The sequence below is a fragment of the Dryobates pubescens genome, chromosome 25, assembly GCF_014839835.1.
Source record: "Dryobates pubescens isolate bDryPub1 chromosome 25, bDryPub1.pri, whole genome shotgun sequence".
Classification (NCBI taxonomy): domain Eukaryota; kingdom Metazoa; phylum Chordata; class Aves; order Piciformes; family Picidae; genus Dryobates; species Dryobates pubescens.
In genome coordinates this window covers 6,950,225-6,959,735 of record NC_071636.1, presented here as the reverse complement: position 1 = coordinate 6,959,735, position 9,511 = coordinate 6,950,225, and the positions used below count along the sequence as shown (strand labels likewise).

At 45.8% G+C, this 9,511-nt stretch overlaps 1 protein-coding gene across 10 annotated transcripts in view; it reads right to left on the bottom strand.

Annotated features, from left to right (window-relative positions):
* Positions 1-6,282: 6,282 nt before the first annotated feature.
* ATXN2 (ataxin 2) overlaps positions 6,283-9,511 on the bottom strand; it is a 53,968-nt gene continuing 50,739 nt past the window's right edge. For 7 of the 10 annotated variants that reach the window (XM_054173080.1, XM_054173085.1, XM_054173082.1 and 4 more), the window contains one exon: positions 7,406-7,676. In XM_054173080.1, the coding sequence (XP_054029055.1) occupies positions 7,473-7,676 (204 nt within the window). In that variant the 3' untranslated portion in view covers positions 7,406-7,472. Of the gene's footprint in view, positions 6,468-7,405; positions 7,677-9,511 lie in introns of those variants that run through there. The other 3 variants (XM_054173081.1, XM_054173083.1, XM_054173086.1) reach the window with 1 other exon arrangement.

Below are 9,511 nucleotides of genomic sequence, written 5' to 3'. Positions count from 1 at the left end.
GGATTTTTCTGCTATGGTGGAGGCTGCCTCCATCACAGGACAAAATTTTTATCCTCATGACAGAGGCTTTGTATCATGGCGATGGAGGAATCTTTATACCCTCATGGAAGCAATTTTATCCCAGTGATGAAGGCTTTATATCATGGTGATTGAACTACTCCAACCCCTCTGCTAGGGGCAGAGACACCACCCAACCTGGTCTAGTGGGAGGTGCCCCTGCCCATGGTGGGGGGGTGGGGAGAATTGGAACTAGATGATCTTTAAGGTCCCTTCCAAGTCAAAGTATTCTATGACTCTATCCCAGGGATGCATTTTAGGCACATATCTAGGGATTTATTTGTTTTTTTCCTAACCCCTATTTTTTTTACCCCACTCCCCATTCCCCCACTGATAATACCCTACAGCAGAATTTGGCAGTATTTGAAGCTATGCAACAGCCTCTTGCAGGTGAGGAGGGGAGGGTGTCCCTTTGGAACGTGTCTCCTCTCCTGGAGGAAAAGCCTCTCCCAGCCCTGCAGAGGGACTGCACCCTGCAACGCGCCTTAGGTGGAGGAGGCTGATGGATCAGCATCTCCACAGCTGTAGTTACACACCCAACAGCCACTTGCACCTCTTCTGCTCCCCCCGCCCCAGGAACACTGCTTGCTTGCACAGCGAGTTGCACGCCAAGCAAGACGTAGGCGCTGCCATAATTCCCACGGGAACAACCGTGCATCCCTGGGGCTCCATGGCCCTCATCCTCAGCAAAGACACCCGCACAGGCGCTGGAGCCGGGAGCACAGACGTGGCCCAACCTTTGCTGCCATTTCCAGGCTTGGTGGCATCGAGCCCTGGTGCCACTTTACCTGGGGCAGCTGGCGCAGCTGTGCCAGAGGAAGTGCTTCTTCGAGCTGCTGTTATTTTAGGAATGAGGAAGGGGCTGGAGCTGTTGCAACACAAGGGAGAGGATGTTCACAGCCTTCAACTTCCAGATTTCTCAGCACAGCCCATGCTGCACTCCCCAGGACTATTGGATGCCAAACTCCCCTTGAAATTTCTTTACAAGAAAGCTTTTTTGGTTTTTTTCCTTGAAATCGCTGTATTGGTGGGAGCCCTCTGGAGCATGAACATGGAAGAATTCATTTTGAAACAAGCAAACCAAAAAGCCTGGTTGGGGTTGAGTGAGGGAGTTTGGTGAAAGTCCAGCCTCCAGGCAGGGCTTTGCTGTTAAGCCAGTGCGTGTGAGCCTAGCTGGCAGCAAAGCCTGAGGAGCTAAGCTCAGCTCAAGGTCAGAAATTGAAGGGCAAGATCATGGTGCTGTTGTGCTGGGCTGGGCCAGGAAGGGCAGATGTAGCTCAGGCAGGAGCCAAGATAACCAGAGCCAAACGCAGGCCAGGGAGCAGCTGTGAGAGCAAATCTGGTTTTATTAGTAGTCAGAGGACGAGGGCTGGGAGAAACTGGATACTATCGACTTGAGAAACCGCTTTCAATTTGCATTTTGTGCCTCCTCAGCTCAGCTCTTGCCCCAGCCTCTCCTGGCTGTCTTTGTGCATTCAGAGCAGGCAAAGTCAGGGTTTTTTTTTCTCCCTTTCCCCTGTTTAAAATGACTTTAAAATGCCGGGCGGGGGGGTGGGGTGGGCATGGGGAGCAATCCTGTATTTCAGCAGGGAGCAGTGTTTCCCAGCACTGGGCACACACACCATCACACACTCACTCTTGAAACTGGAGCATTAAGAGCAAATTGCAGTGGCTGGTCACACCTCCAGCACGGCTGGAGGAACAAAGCCAGCCCTGTCCTCGGCTGGAACTCCTGGGCTGTATCCACATCCCCTTTCCCTCCCTGGAGCAGCACAAAGGCTGCAGCGAGCGGCAGGAGCCTACAGCCAGGGCTGGCTTGTGCCAGACAAGTCAGCTCCCTCCTCTGCTAATAAATCACTCCCCACAGTCTTGCATTTATAGGGACGAAGAGGGGAAGGGGATGAAGCACAGCACGAGCTGTCAGCTCCTTTACCTGCTGGGGTGCATGGTTCCCAGAGCTCACACATCTCAGGAAACACTTTTCACATGCTAAATCCTGTTTGCAAAGAGCTGATTTTAGTCCTGCTGAGCTCTAAGCAGCCCCCCCCCAAAAAAGATGAGGTGGTCTCGCCTGAATCACCCCCACGCTCAGAGCATCTGCAAGAAAGAAGGGGCTGGGAAAAGGGATCGCTGTTCCCAGCTGGCCCAGCCCCTGTCAGCGAGCTCAGATGCTGCTGGGATGGGTTGTTTTGGCATGTTGGGGCTTATTGTTGGAGCGCCAACAACTCGACACGCACACGCATGTGGTGTTTTTCACCTGCAGTTTAATTGTGAGGGGTTCCTCTGGAAATTGCTGTGCTTGATTAGGAAAATAGACCTCGGGTTCATTATCTCCCCGTCAGCCGCTTCCCCTGTGCAAACAATCTCCTGTTCCCCCCAGCAGCAAGCAAAAAAAAGTCACTCTGATTATTTAATAGAATTATTTCCATCTCAATTCTCACTGACAAGACAGCCAAGGGCTTCCCAGCCACCCAGCTCCACCATCTCTCCACCTCAGTCCTCTGCTTTGCTGCAGCCTGGACCCGCTGTGGGCCCAGCCTCAGTTGCACCAGGACCCAAGGGGTTTGGGGGCCGTTTCCCCAGCTCCTGGAGGGCTGAGGAATTCTGTTTCTCCAAGAAACCATCTGGCTTGTGACACAGGTCAGAGCCTGAGTCACAGCCCTGCCTTTGCTCCTGCCAGCACACAGCTATCCAGCCCCTGTGGTACCACAGCCATGGGCAAAAAGCATGAAACCATTCCATGGAATACAAGCAACTTGAAGGAATTTTTATAGTCTTCTGGCAAGTTGGGAGAAAAGCCTAGGACTTAGCAGGGCTTTCGGTGGGATTTCTGAAGTATTAGCATTGAGTTTTGGGAAGAAGGAAGCCAAGGGCAGAGCCCCCACATCTGTGCTTCAGAGAAGAAAGAGCATTTCCTAGAGCTGAAATAAAGTCAGGTGTGACCAGGGGCTTGTGCCTTGGCCTTGGAGATGTGTGTGTGAAACAGCAGCTTGGATCCAACATGACAAAGCCATAACCAGCAGTGACTCTTGGTGCCTTTGCCTGATGACTGCTCATGCAGCACCCCCAGCCCTGAGGAGAGCCCCATTTCAGTGACTCAGGACAGCTGGGTTTTGCAATAAAGGTGAAAATCAGGCAGTGCCTTCACTGTGACAGCAGGGAGCTGGCTTAGTGCACAATCCAAGACTTAGGTCCAACCAGAACTTTTCCCCATCTCCATCTTACACTTCACTTGGTGTTTGCTGACAAACCCTCCTAACAGTGCCTTCGGCATGTCCCTGTGGGTGACAGGTTCCAGAGAAGTTCAGGCATGATGCATTATTCAATCTCTTCATCCTTCCCACATCCCAGAAATGGCACCAGCAATCCACAGCAGGTTACCAAACACTGACACCACTGTTGCCTCAATGATGGCTTTGGCACGAAAACTATTTTGGGGCAAAGCTTTTAGGAAGAAGTCCAGGGGTGAGGCCGAAGCTTCTCATTTCTTGCAGCCTCCAGGCCACAGAACACTGCTGTCATCCAACCACTGCAGTTTTACTCTAACAAGTAAATAAAGCCTTGAAATCTTGACTAACAGGTTTGAGCATTCCAAATTTTAAGCTTGTTTGATGCCAGCAGACCCAACCTTCACCAGCATCCACCGGAGGTGGGGAGGCGACTGCGCATTCTCTAACTCAGCCTTTAGCAGGATGATTGAAGCCAACAGTTTGTTGGATGAAAAGTGTTAACTGATCTGAACATTCTACTTTTCACCTACACAGAATTATCCTTCTTGTAGAGTAGTTGGTTGGTTTTTTTTTCTATGTATTGTTTCTGTATGTACTGTACAAGTAACTTATTCTTGAATAATGCAATTTTACCATAATATTAAAAACAAAAATTAGATCTGCTCTTAATAAACTGTTTTCAGAACTTGTTTCTTGCTTTTAGTCTTTAATCCGATTCTCTCTAGGTGCCTGGATACTGTTTTAACAGATACTGGATGCTACAAGACAGAAACTCTGCCTTAGAAATGAAAAGCAAGCTGTGGGTAAGCTGTTCCTTCCTGGACACATTGAATGAGCCCTGCCCCAAGCCACCAAGACATCTGTGCTGGTCTCATGCCCCCTGCTGCCCACCCCAACAGGAATTAGTGATATTTTACTAGGCTGCTGACCTAGGAGGATTGAGACAGAAGCTTAAGTGCTGTTTATGTTCCCCTGTGGGTTTTTCACCAAGCCATGATGTGACGTGCTGTCCATGAAAGCTTGTCCAGTCTGCTTGCCCTGCCTCTGAAGTGCCACCATGCTGTACCCCAGTTTGAGCATCACCTTCAATTAGAACTATGTTATAACCCAGTTTAACCAGGATCACCTCTGGGCTAGAGCTAGAACCCAGTTTAACCAGTATCATATTTTGGTTGGCCATCATAAGATGCCTGCAGTGTACAGAAGAATTAGGAAGAGTACAACACAGCAGCAACTGGCCTGTGCATAGCAAAAGCAGGTGGTAGCAACTGCTTTCTCCTCTCCTCCTTCCAGTACTTTTGCTATTGAATCCTTACTCCGATTTCTTCCTTTCCTTCTGCAGCAGCACCAAGTCCTGTTACGGTTTTATCATCTTAAGCCTCAAGGCCCATAGAATCATGGAATTGTTTTGGTTGGATCAGACCTTCAAGATCACGTCCAACCATTAACTCAGCACTGCCAGGCTAGGTCATCGCTAAATTGTGTCCCTCAGCACTACATCTCTGTGTCTTTTAATCAGCTCCAAGGATGGGGATTCAACCACCTCCCTGAGGAGCCAGTTCCACGGTTTAAGAATCCTTTCAGTGAATAATTTTCTTCCAATATCTAACCAAAACCTTCCCTGGTGCAATTTGAAGCCATTTTCTCTTGTCCTCTTACTTGGGGGACCAACCGCACCCAGCTCCAACCTCCTTCCAGGGAGTCAGAGAGCCAGATCATCTGCCCTCAGCCTCCTTTTCTCCAAGCTAAGCAGCCTCAGTTCCCTCAGCTGCTCCTCACAATATTTGTTCTCCAGCCCCTTCATCAGTTTCCATTACCCTCCTCTGGGCAATGGACCTGGCTCCAGGTCCTCAACATCCTTCTTGCAGTGAGGTCCCCAACACTGAGCCCACTGCAAGTTGTGACATCTTCTACGACGGCAGCCAGAGCAGCGCAGGGCTGAGGAATTAAGGAACTGAAGGCAAGAAATGTTTAAAAACCTCGAAACAAAACTCCTGCTCTTGAACCCTTCCACTGGCTTTTGCCAAAGCCCTGCAAGTCAAAGCTGACAGAGAGTTGGTTTTGTGGAGGGGGTGGGGATTGGGGGGGGGGGGCAGAGGCGGAAGGGCAGGGCGGTGGGGGGGGTGGCAAACACACACGACACGGTAGCAGCACAGGACAGACACAGAGCAAAGCTTACCTGGGCGATAAACGAAAAGCTTCTGCCGCGGTCTGGGTGGCAAGCTGGAGAACACAGTAAAGTGAGACACGGGGTAAAACAAGACGCAGACACCGAGTAGGGTTCAGTTTTTAAAACTTTTTTTTATTTTTTAATTTTTTTTTTTTTTAAGTTTTTATTTTATATTATCTACAAAGTAAAAGTGTTTTGTTGTTTGTGGTTTGTTGGTTTGTTGTTTTTTTTTTGTTGTTTTGTTGGTTTTTTTTTCCTTAACTTAAAAGTTACATCACTGTCTCACGATAGTGATCCTCTCATCAAACGTGATTTATAAATAATAATTCATCAGTTTGACGATTAGAATTTTTTTTCTTTTTTTCCTCTTTTTTTTTTTTTTTAAATTTTTTCTCTTTTTGTTTTGCTTTTGCTTTTTTTTTTTGTTTTGTTTTGTTGTTGTACTGAACCTGTTTCAAGTTTAGTTAGAAGTAAAAGGGATCTCTCCGAGTCTTGATTTTTGTTTTTAGTGAGAATAGCAGCAAGAATCGCTCTTGTTACTTCTTTTTGCTAGCTGATGAGTTCGTAACTTTGAAGGGTCATTAAAAAATAAATAACTTCCAGTTTTTTTTGTGTGGTTTTTTTTGTTGTTTTTGTTTTTTTTGTTTTGTTTTGTTTTTCAGCAAGCAGAGTTGGGGCACTTGCAGGACTCAAAAGATACAGTGCATGGAATTATGGAACAGCCCACAAGTTCCTAAACGCCTCTACTCAGTCCGAATCTCTCCCACTGCCAAGATGAACTGTTAGCATTCCTAGTGGATGTTACAAGAAATCAATTTATTTTTTTCTTTTTCCTCTTTCCTCTTTTTTTTTTTGTCTTTTTTTTTTAAACAAAATAAAATGAAATTCTAGGTTTTCTGTGCTTCCAGTTGGCAGAAGCAGTAGAAGGAGGGTATTTGGCCTACAAAAGGTATCCAGCCTTTCAGTTATTCCAGATGAGCCTTACAACTGCTGTTGGTGGTGGGCTTGTACTGTAAAAAAAAAGTTCAAATGTAAATAATAAATTGGCAAGCCACACAACAGTTTGCTAGTAAAGTGGTCACAGGACAACTACTGAGCTCAACTTTTTCTTTATTTTTTTTTTATTTTTCCTTTTTTTTTTTCCTTTTTTCTTTAATTTCTCCTTTTTTCTTTTTTCTTTTTCTTTTTTTTTTGAGAACAAAACAAAACCCTGCACATCAAGATGTCCTCTGGATGTCTTTTTTCTTTTTCTTTCCTTTCCTTTTCTCTGTACCTAAACCCTCAGAAAGCAGCCTGGTTCTGCTCACACATTCCCCCCCCCCCCCAAAGAAACACGCTCAGGTAACTACATCACTACGTAGAGAGCTTTAGAGGCTGTTTTGGAAATGCATTAATAACAAAACCCGGGCAAGGTTAAAGTTAAAGCAGTCATACACAGCACCACCTTCTCCCAAAAAGTAAAGCTGCAGAATGTTACTCTGGATTAAAGATTAGACTCCAGCTGTCAGGAAGTCTAACAGCCCTACCCCCACGCAACATTTTTCATTCCTATCCTCAAGACCCAGCACTTTTCAATTGAATACCCCCCCCTCCCCCCTCCCGCCCCCAGCTCGTTATAAACAGGCTACACACAGTCCATCCCCCATGGCAAAACCACGGCAAAACCTGGAAGAACACAGTCCCACAGCATCCGCATCGTTATCCACTTCTCTACTTTGGCTAGAGAGAAGCAAAACTTTTGCTAAATTAGCTCAACCTTGTACAATTAGCTAAACCTGGTCTGCTTATCTAGGCTCAGCACATTTGAGCTGGCAAAAGTAGAAGTGCAAAATGCAGGAACGCTCTGCCTTCAGCAGTCTGCCGCTCTGCAAGGACATCATCAGCTGGTTTGGGTTTTGGTTAATTTTTTTTGTTTTCCTCTTTTTTTTTTTTTCTCATTTTCTTTCTTTTTTTTTTTTTTTTTCTCCCCAAATCTGGTTCATAATAACTCTCCTCACTCCCACGACCTGGCTCAGTTACGGTGCAGGTCTCCCGGGCACACACTCCTCACCTGAAGGGTGCGTCATATAGGGGAAATGTGTTGTTGTCGAGACTGGAATGGGCTGTAGTGCACTTTGAGCGATGGCGGCTTGGGGACCACCAGGTGGCTGTGTCGTCATTAGCATCATTGGAGCATGGGCAGTTGGGTGAGAAGGAACCATTCCTGACTGTACATGAGCCTGAAACAAAGAGCTCTTTAGTATAATGGTCACAAGGAGGCATCACTCCTGGCCACATGACTGTCAAAAGTTTTCTCCAGCTGTACCAGTAAATCCAGAGATTTACTCCATTTTAACTAGATTAGCTATAGGGATTAAGTCAGAGATCTTAACACAAAAATAACTGGGGGGGGGGGGGATAAAAGAACAACAACAACCAAAAAAAAAAAAACCAACCCACAAAAACACAACAAAAAGGCGGAAAGAAAAAAAAAAAGGGAGGGCAGGGGGAAAAAAAAAGGGCTCAAATCCTTACTGCTGGCTCTGAGTCACATTCTCAATTGTAGCCATTTGGATGGTGAGTGCTGGGAGAAACTGCCAGCATTAAACAGTGGGATATTTAAACAAAAACCCCCAAAACCCTCAACACATCTTCAAAACATCATTGTATGACTTAGATCAAAGTGTTCCCCATGCAGAGAAGGTACTGGATGCAGGTAGGACCTTCACAGGCACTGGGAGCCCAGTGTCCCTTCCCTCAGCTGCTCCTTACACAACTCCACATTGGTTCATGGCTCCCTACCCTAGAAACCACTCCCCCCCAGTGACCTATGCCCACATTCTGGTTCATCTGAGCAGTCATTGCAAGATGAGTGATTTCATCCCTTTACACTGTTAGGTCAGCTTTGTTCTGCTTCCAGTTAAGCTCATCACAGTCAAGGGCCTTGTGTAATCTAAGCAATCATAGTTAAGTCTCAGCGGAAAAAAGAGATTAATCTTCAGGATGGCTGATCACCTTCTGGCAAACAAGTTCAGTAACTTGTTAGTTGGCTTCATTAGCTCAGAGTGGTTCGTGACTCTAGAGACCATCATTTTTTTTGGTATAATAAGCTAGGAAACACTAGATTCTTAAAAGCACAACACATTAAAGAACTCTTTGAGCTCTCAGCAGGTTTCTCTTGGGAAAAAAAAATCAAAAGCATTTGTAGCTAAGGTTTGCTTTGTCCTTCTACCAGATCCCAGTGACAGAGCACTACGGTGCAGGAACTGCAGCCTCACAAAAGTTTCACATGCCAGTAAAGACAGATAGCAGGTAGTGGCTATAATTTTATTTCTTAAAGACAAAAGGGTTACTTGACTCATCACAGACATTCCTCAAACTCTTTATCAGACTTCCACTGTATTAGTAGCACTCAAGAAGCCTTTGAAGGCAGGAACTGCAATTCAAATCTCACTCTTGCTCTAAAAAAGGCTTAGAAGATAAGGCTGTGAAACAGAAATACCTTTCAGGATCAGCACCATTTTTACTTTGACAAACATGCTATTACAGCAGCCATCACCATAAAGCAGCTGTACTCAACACACACATGGGGTAAAATGTTCTGCTGTGGCTCAAATGCTTCACAAACTGACAGCTGGCAGTACTCTGTCGTGAATTTTAAAGTACTGTTTCTCAAGTGAGATCTCTAACAGCTCAAGATTCATCTGATAACCTAAAGGGAAATTCATCTGATCCCCTGTGTTAGCCTAACTGAGATTCCTACTGCATGGCATTTCAGAATGGTATTCACAAGTTGGAAATGAGGCTGCTAAGAAACTATTAAACCCCAGCGATTAGTTTCCCCACAGTGGAATAATCACACACATTTCAAATGTCTTTACAGAACTGTAGTTATTCCTTCATTAGAGACTTTTGAGGGAACTACTTCATTTTGAAACATCAGTTAGTCTGGTGTAAGTATTGTGGATTATAGATGGAAGTTTTAATCCTAAAAACATTACAGGAGAGGAGACTGTGGAAGTCAAAACTCAAGGGTGAGGCAGCTTTGCCTGTGATTGCTGAAGAATCCTGACTG